Source organism: Dinoponera quadriceps, unplaced genomic scaffold (genome assembly GCF_001313825.1).
Source record: "Dinoponera quadriceps isolate SergipeBrazil2010 unplaced genomic scaffold, ASM131382v1 scaffold453, whole genome shotgun sequence".
Lineage (NCBI taxonomy): Eukaryota > Metazoa > Arthropoda > Insecta > Hymenoptera > Formicidae > Dinoponera > Dinoponera quadriceps.
Genome location: NW_014554678.1, coordinates 759,480 through 783,866, shown reverse-complemented (window position 1 = coordinate 783,866; position 24,387 = coordinate 759,480). Strand labels below are relative to the sequence as shown.

The window sequence follows — 24,387 nt, the reverse complement described above, 5'->3', positions numbered from 1 at the left end:
GCATGAATATATAGGCACGATGTGTGCGATCGAAAAATTCTAACGGCTCGAGGCCCGGTAAATGTTAAAGCTATTATACCGGTCTATGCACATGAGAAACTAGATCGTGTCATGCGATAAAATACAATTACGTGTTAATGCGAATCTTACCGAACCTGCTTTTAAACTCGCAAGTTTCTCAACTTAGATGGAAAGCGTGATATGTGTGATGAATTGCGTGTGTGTATGTGTGTGTGTGTGTTTTTCAAGATGTAGCATCTCGTATTTACTGGATTATGTATTAATACGGATTCTACACAAATCAAACTTCCCTCGACTAGTGATATTACGCGCGTTCCACGTTTCTTTATTTGCTCTCCGCTTGTTAATTACCAGAGTCACGGATAAATTAGCTTCCCCCTCTTCGGCTTCGTAGCATCTCTGCCGAGACTCGTTAATAACGCGCGCGCGTGAAATCACGGATAAATAGAAGATGCGAAGAAGTATGCACTTGTCCCCGTGCCGCGGCGACGGGGAGACGATTCCTTTTCTTTTTCGCGATCGCGCGCGGCGCGCGCAACAGCTCGCGTGTGCAACAAACGTTCGTTTGGTTCGGCTCGTGTGTACATTAACTAATGGCCGAGTCCGGCCGTTTGTTATCACGACAAATAGATTTCTCCGGCACTCTCCGCGCGTCGCTTAACGGGGCCTCCGCGCGGATACGCGCGGAATGTTTCTGTCAACTCGGACTTTTCGAGCGCGGGTAGCGGACGCGCAGAATGTGCAGGAAGCGAGATCGTCGATCACCGGAGCGATTACCGGTAATCATCGACAACGAGGACGATGACGACGATGATGACGACGACAACGAGGAGCCTTGAGCGAGAACGGAATTTTTCGACGGAGAACTCTCTCTTTCGGGGATAAGAAGGCGGACGATAGTAGAGGAAGGCGAGATCAATCAGCATGGAGATCGCGTGTCGTGGGAACAGAAACTTTATTAAAGTTCAGTTGCGTCGAGACAATAACAGGCCGCCGGCGTACGCTTACGAGGTAACTGTTAAAAAATGGTCTTGCGTTTCTCGGTGTGACGCCGGCAAGGCGATCGATTCCCCCGATCGCTTCCGGACGTTGTCTGATTTATATATACGCAGGTACGTATACATCGATACATATACATACATACAAGAGANCGAGAAGGGGGAGGGGTCAGAAAGGTATACTCGGGTTTGTACAGAATATATCTTCGTGTTCGTCTCTACCGACGATGGTGGATTATACAGCGGGGAGAGATATCATCTCGCTCTACCTTAGGTACCTTAAACGACTTTTATATTACACTTTGAACAGCCGAGATCGCAATCAGTCTGACGTAACGCCCCGCGTGCAACGCATTTCTATGCGTCGCCGTGTGTCGGCACGGCGACGAACGGGCCCGAACGTTCTTTCGCGTGTGATTCTCGTATTTACAAAGATCCCTAAACTCGCCGGTAGAATCGGCAACATCACGTCACGTTATTATGCACACTGAGGAAAAAAAAAAGCAGTATTTACGCGACTGCAACTGCGTAAGCGCATAATCGTAGTCAGGAAAACGAGTCTCCTAGCAAGAGTGTCACCGATGATGGTGACACTACTGTGGCAAAATATTTCTATAGCGTTATCGTTGATAACTTTATATGCATATTGCGACATTATTTTCTCATTCGGACAATAGATAGCATATTTGGCGCCGAAAACGACCGCGATTTCCATCGGGATGAACGATTTTCCCGGAAGTCAAGATTAAATCTTGTTTTCTTCGATTGGGATTGAATTTTCTCTCTCAGTGTGGGATCGATCGTTGAGCGATCAGCCGTCGTGGATCGCGGCTGATCGCACCGCGAACGAGTGGATGTCTCGCGTTGGGATTCTACCGTCGAGAATTCCAGTCTATATACATACTCTTCTCTTAGACATCTATCTATATAGTACACGTATAAGTTCGCCGCGCGTAACCGGAGCTCGATAATCGCCGAATTCGAATGATCAGACTCAAGTGATCTCCATTTGTTCGGAGAGAAGTGCGTCGATTGTGCTTCGAAGCAGGAAGCCAGCCGTTGTCCGCGCGTAAGATCTCACTTGTCAATCTCGGGAGAAGAACGAGGAGCGTACGGAGTGTCCGCGAGCGGGCGTTGGTACTCGAAAAATTGAAATTTTAAAGCGCACGTTCGACAAAAATTGAGAACCCTTCATCTGATAACTTTAAATCATCGAATAACAAGATTGGGTTCGACCGAATTCATATTTTAATGCTTCCGCGCTTGCGAAGCGTTGTATTTCAGGTATTTTACATATTTTGCAATATATTTTATTTACATTTAAGTATTTTAACTTATCGTGAGAACAAAAAATATGTAATCGAAGAAATTAGTTGAAAAGACTACGAAATGTTTCTACTGGTCGGGTCCGATCCATTTTGTTATATCTGTGACTGCGTGAACTTTATTATTCGAGAGTTAAATAAATATTTAATATTATATAATGCGAGTACCAATTTAAACGAGTGACCAATTAGAACTGAATATGCACGATGTTCGTGCTGAATTTTTAATTTCATTCAAAACTGGGACGCGTTTTCGGAAGTCCGTATTAACGTCTTTCGAGAATCGCACGTTGTCTGCTTGCTTCTCGATCCGTATTTCGAACCTACACTCAACGCTGATCGGAGCCGCCTAATTTTCGAGCCGAGATAACGCGTCACACGTAACTTTTGTGCGGGACAAACGAAGCTTAGAATCGGTTGAATGCGCGGCCTTTTCCACTCGAGCGGGCGGCAACGAATTCATTCGATCGGCGGCGAAAATCGACGACGAACATGAAACGCCCGCAAGCGCAGGTGTTCCGACGATGATCTTAGCGCTGCGACACGACGGTGGGGTCTCCGATGGCGTCTCCAACGCGCTAACGTTAGATCTCCTCAGAAAATCTCCTCTCCTTCCCTTTCCCTCGCGAGTCCCGACGAAACGACGAGTGATCCGGACTAGAACCTCGCGTCACCGCGCGGCGTTCCCGGCCACGGCGACGTGAGGACGCACGCCATTTCGTCGAACGCTAATGAAACACGCGACAGAGCGCGACTCCCGCAACCTCGGAGACACAATCGGCGACAGATCGATCGTTTTCTCGCGTGGGTCGACTTGGACCCGAGGCACCATCGGCCGCCGATTTGCCGCCGAGTCCGGAGATCACCCACGCGTGTTCTTCCGCGCCACGGCATTCCTCGACGACGCGAATCTTCGAGAGAGAGAGAGAAAGAGAGAGAGAGAAAGAGACGCCTAAAGAGAATCTTTCGCGGACGTCCTTGCGGAATTCTCGTGTCCTTCCGATTTCGCTCTCGACTCGATCCTCCTCCCCGAAGTGCCCGATTCACCGGATACGCCTCGCGCTTTCGAACGCCGGCATTTCCGTCCTCGAGAGTGACTACGTTCACGGAGAAAAATAATTCCGAGGGACAGCAAAGTTCTCGTGACGTCGCGATGATAAACAAATGTACAGGGTGTTTCTTAAGTGCCGTCCAGTACTTTAGAACTTGAATTTTAAGGTCATTTTACGAAGTAATGAGCTTTTCTCCACAAAATGAGCTTAAATTCCTGAAACATTGAACGGTACTTAACAAACATCCTATATTCATTTGCTCGGCAGAAATTAGCCATCCCTCTGAATGATCTTCCCTCGCGTTTTCGATCTCCCCCCGTCGGGGGGACCTCACTCAGCGGGTTAGGACGCCGTCGTCGAAGTGCGCACGAGGACACACGAGACAACACTACCTTGGCCCGGACTCGTCATTAGACGCTGGACCCGCCGCCGGAATTGGCCGGTATGTAGTAGTTCCTCACGTGCAGATGATTGTGCAGGTGTACGGCCGAGAGTTGCTGCTGCTGCGGCTGCTGGCCGCCGCTCTGTACACTCTGGTGGTTCCAATGGCCGGCCGGCGACAAGATCTTCGAGTCCGGGCTGGCCGACGGCGGCGTGCCCGGCGACGGTAAGGCGTTCGCGTCGGCGACCACGTCGACGTCGACGTCCTCCTCGTCCTGATCGGGCAGGTCGTGCAGCTCGTCTTCGCTGCAGCTGAAACGCCGCGTCTTGCTCGGGTCGGACTCGACGATCTGGTGCTGTTGGTCGTCCGGCGCCAGGAGGGAAGCCACGTCGAACTGCCGTTTTCTCGACGGCTGGAACGACGACTGCCGCAGCGTCTGGAAGGGGTGCTGTTGCTGCGGCTGCTGCTGATGATGATGGTGCGGCGTCCACAGGCCGGATATGGGCTGCGCGGCCACCGGGGGCCCGAGGGCCGTCGGGGGCGGCGGAGTGGCCGGCAAGGGCGGCGGACTGGGACTGTCCGGTTCCTCGTCCACCGCCAGGCCCATGTGCCTGCGTACCTTCCGTTGGGCCTTGCGCCGGCGGAAGTCGCCGCGGCGGAAATCCTCGAGATTCGCCGGATGGATCGCCCAATAGTGGCCCTTACCGTTGGCGCTCCTGCCGGACTTGACGAAGCAGTCGTTCAACGAGAGGTTGTGCCGGATGGAGTTGCGCCAGCCGGGGCCGCGGGTGCGGAAGTACGGGTAGTGCTCGAGTATGTGCTGGTAGATGTCGGAGAGCACGAGCTTCTTCTCGGGCGACGACAGTATCGCCATCGCGATCAGGCCGATGTAGCTGTGCTGCGGCTTCGGCTCCTCCGGTATCCGCTGGTGATGCGGGTGCAGCAACGCCATCGAGAGCGCCAGGCGGCCAGGGTAGCCGGCGGCGGCGGCAGCCGGGTAGAGCGGCAACGGCGCCGGGAAACCCGGACTCATGCTCAAGGCCGGTGCGCCCGACGGCGGGTGACCGACACCAGGATGCTGGGGGTGCAGCTGCTGGGCCAGTCGCAGCCGCTCCGCCATCGCGTAGTGGTACAGTTGCAGCCGGTAGTGCTCGAGGCCCGGCAGGAAGCCGGCCATGGGGTTGCCCAGGCCAACGGCGAGCGGCTCCTTCGCCGGCGGCGGGCTCTCGTTACTGCACATGGTGGATCGATCGGACGTAGCGAGATCGTTCGGCACTCTGCGCTGGACGACTCTTCGAGCCGGAGGCTCGCTACGTGGTCATACGGGGCCGAGCGGCGGATCGAGTCGAGGCACACCGTGTCGTCGGGTCGCGGAACACTGACTAACCCGGGCGGGTACGCGCGAGAGCGAGTGGTGAATTGACGTCGCTCCGGGGGTGGCGACTGCTCGCGATCGCGGTGCTGCCTGTTTTCCAACAGTTTTCACCCTGTTTGTCGCGATGCGCTCCGAGCGGCCGACTGGTCATGATTTACGATCTCGGCGGTGCGACCGCCTCGCCGATGGCTTTCGCCCCACTCGCGGCGCCGGCTCCGCGTCGGGTAACACCCACCACGCACTGCAAACACGGCCACGGAGAAGGGGGACCCGGGTTATTCGAGCGCGGGCAAGAACGCGCGGGACCCCGGCACAGCGCCCGGCGCGGGACCCGCCGCGGAAAAAGGAGCCCGAGAACCGGTACGTCGACCAATGGCAGCGCGGAGGACGGTACGGTAACGGTACCCACCATCAACCGCCACACCTACGACGTCGCCGATATTGATCCCGGACAACCTAATCTGGCCACCGGGGGCGGTGGTGGAGATGGTGACGGCCCTGATGGTGGTGCGGCCGCCGCCGTCTCTCTTATCTACGTGGCCTAACGTAGCTCGATATCATAGCCGATCCTGTGCCGGGCAGTCCAGACGATCGATGCGTGTTTCCCGTTTTCAGAGCGTGCTGCACTGTGGCTTTCGGAAATGGCATTGCTCTCCCCCTCCTTCACTCCGTCCGTCTCTTTTCTCTCTCTCTCTCTCTCTGTCCTTTTCGCCGTCTACTATATCTCTCGCGACAACTCTCGACCAGTAGTACACGCGTCCCTCTGTCGCCGTGGCGGAGCTCGGCGACGAGAATCTCAAGATCGGTCATCTCGCTGATTAGCCGGCGTCGTGAAGACTTCTCACTGCGACGTAACTCGCCATCGTGTCCCCGACTGCTGTTTTTCATCTCGCAATTCGGTCTTTTTACGGCCGACGCAAAAATCGGGGCTTTCGGGTGGAGTCGACAGAACCCACCACACACACATACATGCGCACACACACCGGCGTCAAAGACGCCTCGCGGCTGGGGAAGATTGAAGGCAAGAAAGGAGGGATCGGACGGAATCGCCGGCCCCATCGTTCTCTCACACATCCGCTGCACCCTCTGCGCGCCGGAAAATCCTTTCGGGCCGCGCGCGATTCGCGGACAAAAGACCGCGAGGAGTACCCGGGGTACTCGGCGGGTGCATTTATACATATATGTAGTCGCCGCCCCGCAACTATTTGTAAGCATCCGCCATGCTGGTTTCATATCTGCCGTTTCGGCTTGCACAAAAACACTATTTTCAATCGGGACGCGCAGGCAGAGAGGGGTTTCGGGCAGGGAGCGAGGAAGGAGGGGGGAGAGGGTGGCCGCCGCAATAGCAGCAGCAATATGGCGTTTATCTAACCGGAGGTGTACCGACGTGCGCTGCGCGCGATCGGCTCGGGTTGCAATTGTTGCGACTCGTTGCAAATAACAGCCAGTCGTTACCCCTCGTTCCCCTTCCTCCCGTCTCTCCGCGCACCCGGAGTACCTGTCCCCACTAACTCCCATCGCGGCTATTCGCGTCTCTATCGCTGAGTCCCGTCGCAACGGAAATACAGCAACGTTGACTGCGTGCATCGACGCGTCACGGCGAAAGCGAATGTGTAACTGTAAATGTTTCACTGCCGGAATTACGTGCCACCCGGTAGATCCTGCGAACGTGCAACGGCTGCAGATAACGATACTACGACGCGTCGTCTCGCGGCAAATGTCGGGAACTCTCCTCATCGTCAGCCGAATGGCGGACTTGTAATTTTATACGGGCTAATCTTTTATACCTTAAGTCCTTATCTAAATTATTATTTCTTTTTTTTCTTTATTACATTTTTTCTTTATTAGAGAGTGGTTTGTCATCAATCAGAAACAGAACGGCTTTTTAAGTCGAGCTAGCTTAAGACACTGAAAAATAAGCTTGGTTGAATCTAATGAACAATTGTGCACGTTTTGGTTAAAGGAAACGGAATTTTTAGTTACTAGGACCAAATTTGGTTCGTGAGAAGTAGACATTTTTTTCCTTCAGTCAGAACACGTTGGTTGTCCATTGTCAGGTATATTGGGAAACAAAATTATTTGTGAGATATAAGCTTTAGTTCGCAGAAATAAATACACCTTATTTCTGTGAAATAAATCTCATGTCTCGCCTAGAAATAAATTTTGGAGTGATTTTTTCTTAGTATAGATCTAACCAAATTCACTTTTCCAATGCCGATAAAAACTCAAGGTATACAATTTTAACTTGATGAGTCATTCTGCTAAAGTTTTGCACGCAGTTTTCGAGTTGGGGAGTGATGTTCGTATTGCGGCTTCATCGTCGCGAATTCGCAAATCAAGCGCATCGCATTGAACGGAATTGTATGAAGATGGAATTGTAAAAATGACAAAAATTGCGAAAGTGAAGAAATATCCTCTTGAGCAACAGTATTTCCCACGACAATGTATCGTGCATCGTGTAATCAAGAAAACTCGTTTCACCTGGAGGAAGGTGTGAAGTGAGCTTTTACCACGATCCAAGTCTTCGAAACGTTTTCTCTTTGTAGCTATATGTAGCTGCAATTACCTGGAATTATGACTATCCAATTTGCCCGCTTTCGCGGACGGATCCGTATTTGCGAGTGAAAAAATGCGAGAGAGCAAGAGAGGAAGAGAGAGGGAGGGAGAAAGCCCACGAAGAACATATTGAACGTAAGTACGGCTCTTAGAGCTGCATTTAACGGCAAATTCGCGCGAATATCGCGTCGTGTAAAAAGATGCAATTTCCCCGGCATAATCCACTTTGCGCGCTTTTTCGCGCCACGATGGGACACCCGGGGATCTACGTGAAACCCCGGGACATTGCATTATCGGCAACAGTGAAAATCGCGGGTAGATAGGCGCGATAACCGGGCTAGCCTTTCAAAGGAGGCGGCCCTCCTCGAAATAACCAGCGGCCGTATTTGCTCGCGCGCGAAACAGGACCCGGACAGATTCGTAACTTTAGATCTGGTCCGATCGGATGCGTGATTTACCGTCGCCCAAGCGAGATCGGAGAAACCGTAGGAGCCGGAGAGGCGAGAGAGGTGAGGAATAACGAGAGAAACGGCAGGGAGGAGGGTGAGAAAAGCGTCGGCAGGCAGAAAGGGAGGGAGGGTTGCGAGGTAAGGCGCTCTCGAATTCGCGGGGCAAACTCGAGCGTCGATAAGATCAATCTCTTTCCCGGGGAGATCCTCAGCGAGACGGTAAAGCCGACCGGAGGTGGTTGCGCGAAACCAGACTCGCCGCTGTCAAAACACAATAAAACCGCGCGATCGAGGGAAGAATCGACGGTCGATTTCGAGCGGTGGTCGCAACGAACCCCGGGTCACGTGTGCGTGCGTGCGTGCGTGTGTATGCGCGTTCCATGTGTACGCACGCGGGGATGCGTCGACGATGTACAGATACAAACGGAGCATTGTGTTCGCCTCGCGCTCGCGTTAAAACGCGCTCTCTTCTCGCGCCGAATAATGGCGATAATTGTGACGAAATGGAGCGTCATTGTGGGGAAAAAGGTACAGCCCGGGACGAGGGTGGAGGCTCGGATAAGTGGCAGATGCATAGCGCTCCGTTGACAGCTTCTCCGGTTTCCCGCCGCGTCCGCGGCCATGTCGTCTTCGACGCTTTCTCGCGCTACTGGAAACACGGATTGCCCTACGAGAATCCCTACGACGCGTGCGTCGCCATCTTCAAGGGTGCAGCGAACGTTCCGACGGGATTTTAACTAAAAACGCGTTCCTCGCGATTGATCAAATTGCAGATTTGAAGATGAGAATGTTCTTTAAAGAGTGCAAATGTTTTTATTACACACAGAAAAATACGCACTATCTACAAGTAAATGTTATTTGTTTTCAAGTATTTCATGAGCTTGTACATTCGAGAATATATCACATGTTTATCGTATAAGTATCAAATTTATTTAAAATATATTCTGAATCCTAGTAAGTTTAGTACTTTAATCAAGAATATTACGTTTAAAAAATTTGATTATTTATTTAAAGTAACTGAATCTAACTTTTCTTCGATAAAACTTTACAATATTCTTGAAGAGAGACTAAAATTCTTCTTTCAAATACGCGTGATAATAAGTTTTTTTCTTTTAATTTGTGGTGAACATATTTTCAGACTATCAATAAGAAAAAAATATTCTTTGTTAAACATAACCATTACTTAGAAGAAGAAGAGTAAACCGAGTAATCGCTTTTCTCAGCAGTATAATGATATTTTTCTGTACGAACAATTTATGTACGACGCGTTGTATCAAAAAGATGAGTCTTGTTAACAAATTATTAAATAAATGAATCAAATAAATTCGAATCTCGTGAAAATAAATTACAATTTTAGATGATAACTGAAATTAACGCGCGCACGCTCAGCAATTACATGGTTCTGCGAAGAGAAAAACGCGATTCTTACGGATCCTCACGATCCAACGGCTCGATCTATTTTTCGCCACGGATATTAGAGAAGCGAAAACTACGAGAAAATTGGATAACGTTAATCCCGGTTCGCCTAATTCCCCGTGTAATCCGGCGCCGCCGCGGCAGAAACTCGCGGCAGTTTCCCCGTTGGTAAAGTTAATAAATGTCGCGGTGGTGCGACCAGCAAGTTCGAAGCCTGCCCGGAGTTTCGCGTTGGCGCACGGGGTATCCGACGGTTTTGATGCTTCGAAATACACTGCTAATCGGTTTCCAAACTCCTCCCCGCTGTGTACACGCTTGCGACGGGCGATCGAACAAATCAGACCTCCCGATATCTCGCCGGAATTCAATCTAACGCAAGACGCGTTAAACATACGCCCGCAACGCGCGAACACGAATTTCGCGAGCGTACATCACACGTCGCTTGTTGATTGTTATTGTTCAAGTATACACTTACGATTTGCAATCTTGAAGCCATTCAGTAGCGTAAAATATGCAGTAAGACGTAAGCAGCATGTTAATTGACCAATTGGATTCTTACAGTCCGGGAATAATCGACTGTGGCTAGTCAATTAGCTTACTGCATACGTCTCACGCTATTGTAGAACGGCCTTTACGCATCAAATTTGCCAATCATACAAGTAACCTTAGTTACGATATTAAGTTTCTTGCCAACAGCATTTAACGAAGTTGCGCCTCGATCAGTCAAGTTGCGCTCTTCGCGCTCAAGCGGACGCAATGCCGACGTACCGGCGTTTCCGCGATAAAAACGCGCTCGACACTCGCGAGGTGCAAAAAGGCGGAATTGGAGTCGCGCAACGGGAGAATTAGCGGAAGGAATTCACCTGTCCATCCCGCCGTGAGAACCGGGAAATTGAGACGCGACGGCGGGACGCGCCGCCGTCCGACGCTCCGATGATGCTCATCGTGCATGTAGCATTCGTACGATCGTTAGCTATTCCTACGACCGTGCCGTTTAGCAAATAGCGCAAACTCAGCAAACACTTCCGGAGCTGCCAGCCATTACGGGAGCCGCATATCCATTAAATTCTCCGCGCGGCGCGGCCGTGCAAGAGAAAGGGCATTTAACAACGATGCTTTATGCATATTCTAACGAGCTTGCAATCAACTGGTACTAAACATTACCGGGGCTTCCACGTCGCCACCCTTCGCGACCCGCTTTTGTAACGCGGGTGGAAAGAGTGAAAGATGGGAGGGGTCGAGGGAGGAGATGAACGTGGGGGAGAAAGAGAGAGAGATAGATAGAGAGGAAAAGAGAGAGAGGAAGAGAGGATGAGGGAGGAAGTGAGAGAGAGAGAAAGAGAGAGAGGACGCGGAAGGTGGTCGAAGGAACGGGAAGTGCCGGGTTGGTGTTGGCGTTGATGCCGGCGTAGCGTGATTGTATAGGTGGAGTAACCGGTAGATAGCGAGGTGAAGAGAGCGTGCCGCGGCAAAGAGAGAGGGGTCCATTAGCTTTGACGCTCGTCTCAAAGGGATGTTGCCGTTTTAGCGTCGTGTACCGGCCTGTTTCCTAAGCACCCCTTTCACGTTGCGCGACGTTATTGCACCGGAGACCGGGAAAATAAGCGGCGCCCGTCGACGACGACGATGACGATGTGAACGACGATATGAACGACGACGACGACGGATGAACGGGCGGAAGAAGAAACACCGCTCGCATCCGACACGTTTCTCTCCTTCTTTTCCTTTTTTTTTTTTACCTCTCTCTTTCTCCCTCCCTCTGTCCGTACGCGCGCTTAAATATTCATAATTTATAAACTCTCCACCAGCGTCGGTCCCGTCGGGCTCCGGCTGTTTCCCGCCGTCAGATTCCCGGAGCTCTCTCTCCCTCTCTCTCGTTCTCTTTCTTTTTACCGAGCATGCAAACGCATCCGTGATAAGTAACGCATCGCTGTTTTCCTATCGACACCGCTATGAACCGCGATCGATATATAACGCGACATTCAGATGTCGATTAACGGCCCATTCGGCGTTAATAAACGGTGCAGCGCTCGCTTGCTCGTTCCCCGGCGGAGGCCATGCGCTTCGGAAAACAGACATTGTTCGGAGACGCGATCACTGTCGCCGTCGAGACGTCGAATCGACGAGAGTGGCGGTTCCATTATAGAGTACCCTAGACGGAGCAACGACTGCTACTCGAGGAAGAGAGCGAAAGAAGCAGGCGGAAGCGGCGCGCCGACGAGCACCACGGGGTGCCATTTGTGTTTACAGCCTTTACGGTACTTCACACCTAACGAGGCGAACCCGACACTCTTCGGGCCTCTTCGGGGTGAGCCGCACGAGCTGTCGTCGCGCCGAATCGAGAGATGTCGATTCGTCGCCTCGCCCCCTCTCTTTGTGCGGAGGAAGAGAGAGAGAGAGAGAGAGAGAGAGAGGAAGATAGGAGGACGCGAGAGGGGAACAACCGAGGCGGAAATGCTCGAGATTGTCAAATCGAGAGGCGCGCCTTTTCGATTTTAGTGAGTGTGAACGTGATTCTACGAGCGGAACGTGACCGTTTGGTCGTCTAACAAGATTACGAGGGAATAGATTAGATTCAGAGCAGCGAGAGGGAGAGAAAGAAGGAGAGATATTTAGCGGGGCCCCCTCCCCCCCCTATGTTCCGCTCCCTTTGCCACTTATACTAACCGCGACAGAATAGCGGGATTTTCGCCAATATTTTGAGTGTTTAGCCTTTGTCGCGGCGCGTTGGCCATTGTCGTAGGGCCCCGAAATGGGCGTGGTGGACTCCCTTGTCCGAGAAAGGGAAAGGTAACCGGTCACTTTTCCCTCGCCCTCTCGGCCCGTCCTCCGCCCTCGGCCCATCACTATTTCGATCTCGCACAAAAGGGTTCCTGACCGTCGCCGATTGACCGCCGTTCTCGAGATAATGAACGGGCCTCAGTTGGCTCCTTTTACGGGGGGGCCGTCGCGTTTTCCCGCCACGACGCTCGACGTCGATTTGCCGAGCGAATTAATTTGATTAATGCGGAACGAAACGCGCAGATCTTTTACTTGTGAAGTATGTTGAATTCCCGAGGAGAAATTTTGATGTTATTTTGACAGTTTTTAAAGGTTTTCGAAAGGATTTAGATTTTTAAATAAACATGTCACTGGCACGCATCGAATAAATATCTCTTATTTTTCAGATATTTTTTCCCTCCATGTATTATACTTCACACAAACCCACTCTAAAAACATTTTGCAAAATACGGATGCATATGGCGCGCGTGATGATTCATTTTAACAATCGGTATTTCACCGATACGCCGATAACAACAGCCAAAGCGACGGTTGGTTTGGCTGCGCTTACGCGGCGAGCACGCGATTTGCTTTTCTAGCGCCGAAATAAATCCGGGCGCTTTCCGCCGCGGCGAATTATCGGCAGCCGGGGAAAAGAGCGGAGCGATCGGACGAGGGACGGGAGTACGGCGCGGAAAGGCTTATCGAGCCCTTTGATACGCGTGGCTATCGGCGATCGAGAATACGAGATCAAAGCCGACGGCATCGCCAAGGTTATATCGTCCAAATGTCGCGGTAGCGACGAGGCTTCGGATGAATATTTCAGGCCCTCTCCCGCCCGTCATCGCCGGCGGATAGCTTTCGGATGTCGTTCCCGCAAAGAGCATTTGCGCGATCTATTAGCGCGTCTGGGACTCTCGGGGATGAAACCCTTTTGTCGCTCGTGCGAGGTGCTTAAGCGGTTGGTTAAGCCAGAGACGAGGGTGCAACGCTCGCGTGCCTAACTCGCTCGCACGAGTTCCGCTCTCGTGATCATCGTCATCATCGGCGATAGCCGATAACGCCTGATCCCTTGTTATAACATAATCGCGCAAACTGCCTGCTTTTTGATAGGAGACCGACCGAGCAGGCCTGGCAGGAAATTATTTCCCGAAGAGAGAGAGAAAAAGAGGCGCACACGCGGATGTATACCTACGTCGATGGCGCGCGCGGCTCCGACGCGGGTTCGGCCGGGCGTTCGAGGCCACATTGTACCTACCACGGTATTCGGCGGGCCTACAAAAACACTCGAGCTGTTGCGACAGCCGCCCATAACCGTGTCTCTGTTTCGGATCGCTCGAGCGCCATTGTCCGTCCGAGACAGTTCCTAATCATAACATACGCTCGCCTCGAGAGCGCCATGATGCCTCTCACCTTGAGCCCTTAATAACTACGAAAATATGTGTTACAATAACTCCGCGAAATTCGACGCGTGGTCGCGAACAACGCTCCCTGCTAATATCTGAGAACATCTCGAGGTAGCACGCGTGAACGCGACGCGGAAAGTTTCATCCTTCCGTTGCGAAGGACGCATTTACACACGTATACGCGTTATTAATTTTGAGCATGTGTGGCGGAAACATTAAAGGATGTTCGCGTCGCAGGATGGAGTCGTGAGATATGAAAAATTGTCCCGCACGGCGAAAGAAATGCTGTTGGATGAATAGAATTGGTCAACAGCGCCATAATCGGAGTAAATCTTTTTAATTCAATAGCAACCTTGTTGATATCAATAACTACTATGTATAATATCTATATAAGTAATAGTTATCAGTTGTAAATTAAAATAATTAATAAACTAATGCATCATACATTGTCTTAATAACTCGAGAATTAGTTTCAACAATATCGCTATTGAATCAAGAAGACTCCAATTATGCCGCCGTTGACCAATTCTATTGATACAACAGCACTTTTTGTACGTGCAGGCGTCGATCATGCCCGTATGAGTGTCTATGCAAATCAATGTGACGCGAAACAAGAGAGGGAGAGGGTTTATCGTGAAAAAAGACTGATATCGCGAACATCTCGATAGCTCGATAGCCATCGAGATGCCCGGCGACATCGATACTATCGGACAGCTGGCGCGTGGCACGGCTATCCGCAACAATACTCGTCGCCGAAGTCGATAACAAAAGGGTTCCCCCCGTTTTCTCGATCCGACTACGGAAAGCAAAAGGGCTGCGTGAGTCGCATGGCGAACGGTCACGTGAACACCCGGACGATAACCGCCGTAACTGAAGATTCTTCATATTGTAGTACTTAGACACGATGATAAGGTGATAAGGTAATTGCTATAAGAGCTTTCGCACACAAATTGCCGCGATCGTAAAAGTGAAACGTAAACTTAGGCTGAAGAACCAATAAGAATGTTACCTTAGGATTGTTCTATCTTGAAGGAGATAAAAGTAGCTGCGCGGGAAAAAATTAGCATCAATTCAAAATTCATATTTGTTATACATAAGTAAGAATATAGGCTACCGAAACCGTAGTCGACGGATAGAGCAGCATTTAATTGACTAAACAAAACAAAAAGAGCAGAGATTTTTTTTTATCATGATTGGTTAATTAAATGCTACTCTGAAAATTAAATATGTTTAGACGAAGAAAAATTCGATACAGTTTCGCTAAAAGTATTATATTCTTGTTATTCAAGAATAATTTTTATGAACATTTTTATGAAACGTTTGCGGCGACTGATGTGCGCAAGATCTAATATCCAACCTAGTCTTCTCTCTCTCTCTCTCTCTCAGATTCCGAGGTGACGAGTGACGAATCCTGATAAAAAAAAAACGTGATACGTCTCCGCGGTTTTCGATTTGGCAAAGGATGCCCGCAGGATTCATGCGAAGGCGCTCGCACCCCGCGGCCCTGTGTTTTCGCACAACGGCGACGGGGAGGGCAGGCAGGTAGAGAGGCTGCTGTACGTAGGAAGCGGATTGGATTAGGATTTGGAAGAAAGGCCGAAGGGGTGGGCCGACCCAATTTGCATGGCATAAACCACGTCGATCCTCGGGATTCAATTTAACGGCAGAGGCGGAAGGCGCGCGGCGCTGCTCTCGTCGATGTAACCAATACAGATCGCTGCTCTCTTTCTGCGGCCTCGCCGGCGCTCGGACGCGCGCACTCGTTATTACGCGGATTACTCAAACCGCGAGGCCTCTTCGAAACTCGCCTTTTCGTCTCGAGGGAAACTTCAGCATTTTGCTTTCGGAAATCTTTCTCGAATGGCTATTTCGTGTTTTGCCAGGAGACGCGTCTCTCGACGGCCCGATTTTTTTTCACCCTTCGCGCGTTTCTGACTTTCAGACGATCTTTTTCTTCGCGGAGAAAGAGATCCTCCAAGAGAGGACCTTCCAGAGAAGGAAACATGGACAAGTTACGGGTGACGATTTACCAAACATCGGTTTCGCTTCCGCAAGACAGATGTACGAACATGTGTCTCGCCGTGAGGCGCTAAATGCACCCTGGATTTATTCGGTTTGTCATCGGATCCACCGCACCGTGAAACTGCACGCTTATTTCTCGTATTACACCCACGTACTGTTGGGTAATCATCGCGTAATAGCCGAATAATAATTCCGACATCGACATCGGGGGAGCCGCCGAAGCGGTCCCGTAAGAATGAGGCAGACTGCCCGGAGGCAAGGGGACCAATATGGGCACCTTAAACGTACGCTCGCGCTTACAGAAAGAGTAGGAGGGAGGGAAAGAGATAGACGGATAGACAGAGAGAGAAAGAGAGGGGAGAGAGAGAGAGCAGGCCACCGTAAAGCCCCCGTATCTAACCCTACTGCGATGTTTATTATTCACTTAGAATGCTCACGTTCTACTTGTTCCCCGCAGAGCTCGATCCGAGATCGGCTTATCCCTTGAACGACGCGAATAAACGCCGAATGAGAATGTCGGATAAGTGTTGACGTTCCTTTTTGTAACTGACCAACAGCGCTTGTGTCGAGACTATCGTTGATGAAATTAACAGCGGGAGACTCGTAACAACCCCTTCTGCTACGCGAATGGGCCGCCCCTCGTCTCGTTACTCCGCGAACTCTCGCGTCTTTCTCGACTTTCTGATTTTTCGTTCGCTTGTTCGTGTAGGTTTCTTGACTTTTAGACCGGTATCAATGGTCGTTACTTGAAACCTGTCTTAAATCAGATACCCAGATGTAAATCTTTTAGTTGTATCGAGATTACAAATATGACGTCACATATATGATTCGATTAAAGAAACTCAAATCTAACTCTAATTTTAGATCTGAATATTTTGCACCTGCGACAAGTTTCAAGTGACAATTATTAATTACGGGTTTTAATGTAGTTAGTTATCTGAACGGCTTTGCCTGAGAGAGACGTCGCGTTACGCTTGAAGAGATCATAAGTGAGAAACGCACGATCGTTACAGCGAGTGTGTATTAACGCAATCTTCCGTAATAACTATCTTTTCATTAGCGTAAATACTTTTCTCTCGGGAGCCTGGTCGTTATGAATAATTCCCTTGCGACATATCGGCCGATCACGTCGAACGCGATATATGTTACGATATTAATTCATTCCGCCTGATTTAATCCGCCCACACCGGCTAAATGACGAGTACAATGATGACGTTTGCGCCGGGGACTAGAGATTAATGGTATATATTTGTCTCTATTTGTCTATATTTAGTTTAAAGTTATATTCAAACTATATTCGTACAGCTGGCAAGTTATTTAGTTAGCACGTATCATATTTAGTTATGGTAGTTGCTGCAATAAATTATTAGTTCATCGGACCGCTTGTTGCGGAAACAGTACAAGTGATTTTGATTCCTCCGCATTTCTTATTTTCGCATTATATAAGTACGATAATCGAATTGCCGATTTCTTCTTAAAATCGAGATTTCGCTTTCCAAATAAGCAACTCGGCAACTTATTAGTTACTGGTATCATTCAGAGAGTTATTAATAATTAATAAAGTGAATATCTCAATTATATATACCATCTTTTAGCGTTCGATCGTTCGCAAAAATGTTGGAAATTCTTTTCCGAAGTAGCTAATATATCACGTAAATGTATCACTCACCGTAAACGATGGGAAAACCACAATCTCGGCGGGAGTAATCGCTGTAACCAGAAAAACCACGATGCGACGTGATGGATACGGCTGACGTCAGCCGAACGGTTTTGCTTGTTGACCCGCGACTCCGGCTCATAGTTGCACCATTCGCCACATTCTGAAAAAGTAAGTCATGATATATCGACATTGATACGATTGTCGCGCAAAGTGTAGGCAATTGTCACCAATTGGGACGCTATAATACGATACAATACGGTGTAACATTGATCGGTCGTGCGGCTGATCGTTTCGATCGTTCGCGGATAACCCTCGTGGCGCGATTTTGGCCAGAACGGATTTTCTCCAGCTCGTGCCTCCGCGACGCCTCCCCCGTGAGATTTCGACAGATACGACGAGACGACGGAGAGAGTGACGCGGCCATGAAATCGTTCATTGCAAAGTGCGGTTAATGACTGTTTTGACAGAGGCCGGCGCTCGACGGGCCCGGCGCGAGGGTCCCATTGTCACCGGGACGTTGCAGATTGGAATCAATATTTACACTCAAGCCCGTGTAAGCCGCGGATTAGCGTAGGCTCAGGCTGCTCCCACCAACCCTTTCCCGATTGAGTCAGTACCTGTCGTCTCTCGTGAAAGAGAGGATCGACGTTCCACCGGGAGAGCGGGAGCACAATTCCGCGCATATCTCCTCGACAGAGAGGAGAGGCTTTTCAGAAAAGTGCAACGGTCTCTCGTACTCAACTCTCGAAAGCCCTTTCACACGCTTAAGTAAACACACGTAAACACCCACACGTGTGTACGACTCGACTCCGATTGATTGCGACTTTACCGCTCGTTGCCGAGCTTCTCCGCTCTCGCCGTTTGCTACTCGTTGTTATAATAATGAGCAACAACGGCGAATTATTATTCTCGTTTCCGATCTCTCTTTATTATTCGTGTCTTCTCTTTTTCTTCCTCTCGTTTGTCTGTATTATTTAGTTATATTATACGTTTAACGAGAATGCCCTCCTGATTAAGTTACTCACTTTTACCTAACGTTTGGCTCTTATTGACCTGTTTGAAAATTAAATTTGATTTGTTTTCTTTTCCAGATTTCTCGATTTTTCGCTAGCGAAATCTATCCATTCATCTAGCGGACTTCTAATCCTAGCCCAGGTTCCTCCACCACGTGGTGGCCCGGTACCCTATTCCTGTGTGCACGTTTTCGCGACTTCACGGTCCTTTCGGCGATTTCACGCTTACAACGGGGCGCACAAGGGTGCCTTCAGGGGCGTGACTGCTCGATAGGTATTTAGTTAAGGGTGCGCATTGAGGAACGACAATACACACCGGCGTTCATCATTGTGCGACCGTCCAGGCATAGTTCGGACGACGATCACAACGACGATAGAGAAGAGAGCTCGCACGAGCCTAGCCAGCGGCATGAATAATTCGCAATTGGATTATCCTAAGCTATCTGGGAATCTGCAACCCGAGTAGTTTCACTCGGCATGCTCGGCCGATTGAGTGAAGATCTTGCGCGATTATGTGCAAAAATGTGCAAAAATAGTAATAAAAATCTATCGCGAGATATGTCGCTTTATTACGTGCAATTCGGACGTGAACGTGCGAAGTAACTTATTGGAATTGCGAACGGGGCAATCGCGAAGAGAATATTGGAGTTTTGATCATGCGAGGATTATTAGTAACCCGAGCCCCCCGACGTAATGATAGGGTAGCCGAAAAAGGGAACGGTTATTGTTATCGTAGAGAATATTCCAAATGCTCGAACTTCGGCAAGTGATCGTGCGTCGCTAATGTAACGACCGAGAACGTTCGTAGCTTATATCGTATTATACCTGACGTATCTCTTGTAATTATTTTATTACTATGCGAGTTGAAGTGTTTGACATTCACTTTTTATTATCCACTTTGTTCGAATAAGTTTTGGACAAAATTCCTGTCTTATCTCGTAATCCACCTGCTAGTCAACGATCAGGAAGAACATTGAAAGAAAGACAACACCTTAAATCTATAAGATACCTGTGATTGATTTGAAGTCTGTCTCGCTCAAGTTTTTATCTGTTTACTGGTATAATTCAACGTCAGCTTAGATGAACTTTGATTTTTCAATAGTAGACGGAAGTTCTGCCAACTGACTGATCCTCTTGTTGCTGAGAAATAAAGATTCGTCGATTAAGCTTACTAGAAAATAAAAGTTTCTTATTTTAAAGTTTAGACGCATTGTATATGCAATAATTGAAACGTTCTTGTATCGGCCATTTAGTGCTACAAACTTGGAAATAAGTAGATGAATAACCTATTTGAATTCTAACCTATTCTACTGACCAGTATCATTTGAAAATAAAACTCCTTCCGCTCCCACCATTCAGATACATGTTTAAAAATGACGAATCCACTACCGTAGGGTTTCACATAATTTTATTCGAAAATAAGGGAAATCTTTGCAATACTTACTGCGGAACGTACTGTTTGAAGAAACGGTAGATCCCTCCATGTTGTAACTGGAACTTCGCTTTCCCGTTGGGAACCAAGTGGCGACACATAGCGGAGGTGTCGGAACTGTACTTAACAGCGCTTCGGACGTTTTAAATCGTCGCGGGTGTGCCAGTTTCAGAATCAACAAAACGGACTATCTCCTGTTAAGAGGCTTCTCCAGCGATCCACCGTTCCGAACAGGATTCGGGGAACAAGGAGTTATTAGAAGATATTACTTACCATCTGACGACATCGTGGATAACAATCGATGCAAACCGCATGATAAAACGCAAACTTCCACTGTTGTACCGACCTTCGGTTTGCTGTAATCAGGAGTGAAAATTATTTAGCCAGGATTCGAACCTTTTTCAGGCGAGATTCAAATCAGTTTGTGTACCTAATGACGATCACTCAGTTCTTTAGTTCCAAAGTTTTCGCTGCGAGGCGTTACAGTCTCGGCAAATGGAAGCAGTGATACGCCTGAACGAACAGGTACAACGAATCTTTATTTACAAATAGTACGACGAGCCAAACAAATCTTTCGTTAACGAACAGCTGGAATCAATGACGAGTTGAGCTGACCTCTTTATTTAGCGTTAAACATAGCTTTCGAAGATACAATATCCCTGACGCGTTTCCTCGTTCGCGTGGAAACACATCGTTTGTAACTTCACATTCAGGTAAGACCGATACATATTAGAACTGCAATTATCGGAAGATACGTGCTGATTCAGTCGGAAGGGCGTTAATATTTCATCCCCATCAGGGAGGGATAGTCGCGTGCATTGTTTGTTTTCCTCGAATCACACGAAGAACGCGCCGTTTACACGCCTGTTCGGCGGGCGTCTCGCAGATGACCGCATAATAAAACCATTATTAAGATATTTAACATCGCATTGCGCGCGCGCGCCCACCAGCCACGTGAGCTGAGGTATCGCCGCGCATTCGCGGCGAACAAAAGCGCCGGCCGATCTCTTTATAGTTATGCCGGGGCACGTGCCCGACATAATTCACCATTGATGGTTATATTCCATTGTGGACCGAGCCCATTATGGCCCGTACGTGCGCGAGCCCCGAACAAAACGTCGAAATGGTAAATACGTAGCCCCGCGCGCCCCGCCGCTGACAACTATTTTCCCAAGATATTTCCCGCGCGTTACATTGTCGTCGCGTATATATATATATATATATATATATATACCGCGCTCGCCGACGATTTGTATCGCCTAATCCCCCGATCGATCTCGCGTCACGCCGCGCGAATTAATCAACGACGCGTCGGCTGGTGCGACGATGTACCACCACGAGCGAAAATAAATCCCTTCGCCGAAATCGCGAATTCGCGGAAGCCCGCGCGAAGTTTTACCCCGCGCGATTGATGAAATGTAATCTAAAGTCTAATTTAATCTAATTTCGTTAATGCACGCGTGCACGGTAAAAAATTTTGTGCAAATAACGGTCCACTAAAATTTTGGTGTCACTTTAACAACGTGAATATGTTAGAAAATAATGTGTCAGCAAAGTGAACATGTTAATTTAACATGTATTTGTGTACTTTTTAATATATTTCCGTGTTAAAGTAACACAAACATTTTCAATGGGTCGTTATTTACGCAAAGTTTTTCACTGTGTAATTACACACACACACACACACACACACACATATGCATCGCATTATCACATTCGTGTAACTTTATCTGTTATTTTTAAACCCTTTTTGGGGGAGGGGGTCTTCGTCTACTTATCCATTAATTCTTACATCGCTATTAATTGCGAACACGCGTGCGTATAAACAACGGGAGATAATCGTGGGACACGTGTCGGCGGAAACAAAAATCCTTAAAACGCGATGACGCGTTTGTTTACGGTCTCTGGAGAACTCCGGTGCTCTCGAGTTCGAGTATTCGCAAGGGTGAAAAGGGTGAAAAGGGTCAGCGCTATGGGGATACAAGGGGGTTGGGCACGAAAAGGAGTTTGTTGTTACAGTTAACACTTGTCCGGGGGTAGTTTCGTTTGAGACCGTCAACCCTCTCTCTTTTACGTAATTTACTGAGAATTGAGTGAAAAGTGTGAATAGCAAAATTGATGATAATTATGAATGGCTTTAGACGATTGTGTGTGTGTGTATGTGTGTGTCTTCATATGTGAAATTTCGTAATTAGTCGGAGGTAAATCTTAATTTTAATTTAAATTCTGTAAACATTTCCGCTATGTTTTTAATTTTTTAGGCGAACAAAATTCGCAAAATGTTATTTATGAAAATAAGTACACATCCCGAATTACCTGTTTCAAAACTTCATAATGGCATTGCAAGGATTAGAATATATATATTGGTCTGATATTTGCGATAAGCCCTTTTCTCTCTCTCTCTCTCTCTCTCTCTCTCTCTCTCTCTCTCTCTCTCTTTCTCCATCTCTCTCTTTCTCTCTGTCTCTCTGAAAACAAAAAAAATATTCGACCACAAAATGTTGCCAAATTGTGATATGGACCGGTCGTTACCAAACGACGAGAATAATTTCAACCACAAAAGGTTAATAAACTCTATTGACTAGATTTCATTGGACGCCAGCTTGTTTTACAGATTGACTCGTTGGATTAAAATAATGTCACGTAGCCTCAAAACGATCGATTCGCGTACAACGTTACATCACCGTGTGCGAAGTTTAGATATTTGAAGAAATTTTTTTCTTCGACTGGAATTATCTGGGAAGATATTTAAGAGACATCGTGAAAGACACACGCGAGAAACATACATATATATATCGAATATCGGGAAAATATACCATTCTTAAAAGTAATTAACGAAACAATTATTTTTTTCTTTTTTGAAACGTTCCTTAGCCTGACAAAATAATTCGGATTGCTACATAGACCAGGAGATCGTGATTTAAATTTGTGAACTAAAGTTTTGTATCTTCTATATCTATCAATTCCCTCCTCTCGTTTCTCCGGCAGGAGCCGCGCGCGACCGACTCGTCTCGGCGCGATCGCCGAAGAAGAAAAATAATCGGGAATCGATTTCGCGGGGAGAGTGCTGACCACGAAGAAACCCGTTGCCGATTGCTTCGGGATTGTTTCAGATTGCTATTCGAGTGGCAAACACGTTCGCTACGGAATAACGGAAATGGAACACGATGGGGCGGATTCGTCCGACGGAGGATACGCGAAAGCGGGTGGTATAAGGGAGGAAGGAAGAGAGAAGGGGCAAAGGTGGGTGGCTGGGTGGATGGGGTGCGCGAGGGGGGTTGTAATCTGTATTATCCGTCGACTATTAGTGTCGAGAGGATCGAGGGTGCACGGATTACAGTTATTACAACAGATACGAGGAATAACATTATGCGTGACGCTTCCCGCGTCTACTTTCGGCTAGATGGCCTGGCGGTCTCCCCTTTAAATGAACCTTAACCTGGTCTGAGGTACTAGAATTATTCATAAAAACGCACGTTCGGAACTAATTAGTCCGATCGAAGTTAATTGTACGCTTCCATCCATGTACAGTTACATTTTCGTCCGTCATGACTCTCTTCGTGTCGCCGGCTAGTGTCGATACACGAATCGATCCGTCGATATTGTCAACGTCAGTCGAACGGGAAATGAAAGTATCGATGCCTCCCTAAAAAGTGACCATCCCCAGCGGTAACGATACCTCGCAGGGGCGTGACGACACTCACGATGTACAGGGGCGCCCTTCTCCCCTTTCGAACAACAACTGTCGGCCTATTAAACTAATTGACTGCGCAGTATGCCGGCGGCCGCAACGTTGCGTTCGGGAATCGCGTCGCGTTGACTTACAGGCGCGTCGTCGTTCTCTCTCTCCCCTCCCCTCCCCCCGCCTCCATCCCTTTCGCATTACACACGCACGTTGCGTGTCGCAACGGAAACCTCGGCGCGTCGATTACGACCCTCGCGCGAAATTTTGCACGCATCGTCACCCCCGAACGGGCCGATGTCGCGCCTCGAGGCCGACGCTCGTTATGCAAATAGCAAACATGGTTCCGCACGGTGGTGCGCGCTGCCAAGTGCGGCTTCATCCGCGCGCACCCTCGAATCGCACCGCTCGGAGCACGTCGGGCGACCATCCGAATCTAGAGTCATTTCTTTGTTTCGGATCGGTTGGCAGAAATGGAGAAAGCCGATGCGGCTGTGAAACGACGGAAATTCGCGTGAACCCGCGTGCGTGTGAGGAAAGATCGATCGCGCGTTTACGAAGAAGGGTCGTTCGTTAAACACGGTGACCACGGGACACACGCACACACATACATGTATGCACGTAACATGTATTCGAAAGCGAAACAGCGATCGGCGGCGAGATAGTTAATATCGCTTTGAATACGTCGATCACCGATCTCGCAAATGCCGCAATTGTCGAGAGAAGCCGCGGCAGTTTCGATTATTGTGGCCCACGCGAGGGGTTGCTGCGGAAACAACCCTCCCGCAGCCCCTGCTCTGTCGTCCCATCGCCTGCTTCCACTGCCCCCCCCCCCCCC

At 48.9% G+C, this 24,387-nt stretch overlaps 1 protein-coding gene and 1 long non-coding RNA gene across 2 annotated transcripts; both read right to left on the bottom strand.

Moving 5' to 3' along the window:
- Positions 1-1,179: 1,179 nt before the first annotated feature.
- Positions 1,180-5,276, bottom strand: LOC106740747 (forkhead box protein D2). Its single transcript, XM_014612081.1, has one exon. The coding sequence runs from the start codon at positions 5,016-5,018 to the stop codon at positions 3,807-3,809; it is 1,212 nt and encodes a 403-aa protein (XP_014467567.1). The 5' UTR covers positions 5,019-5,276; the 3' UTR covers positions 1,180-3,806.
- Positions 5,277-17,442: 12,166 nt separating this feature from the next.
- Positions 17,443-19,904, bottom strand: LOC106740751. Its single transcript, XR_001374121.1, has 3 exons — positions 19,880-19,904; positions 19,445-19,575; positions 17,443-17,582 (listed from the first exon to the last, which is right to left on the bottom strand). It is a non-coding gene; the product is annotated as an uncharacterized LOC106740751 (long non-coding RNA).
- Between the last annotated feature and the right edge of the window lie 4,483 nt (positions 19,905-24,387).

Coding starts and splice junctions, on each gene's coding strand:
- LOC106740747 (XM_014612081.1), bottom strand. CDS start 5,018: ATGTGCAGTAACGAGAGCCCGCCGCCGGCGAAGGAGCCGCTCGCCGTT.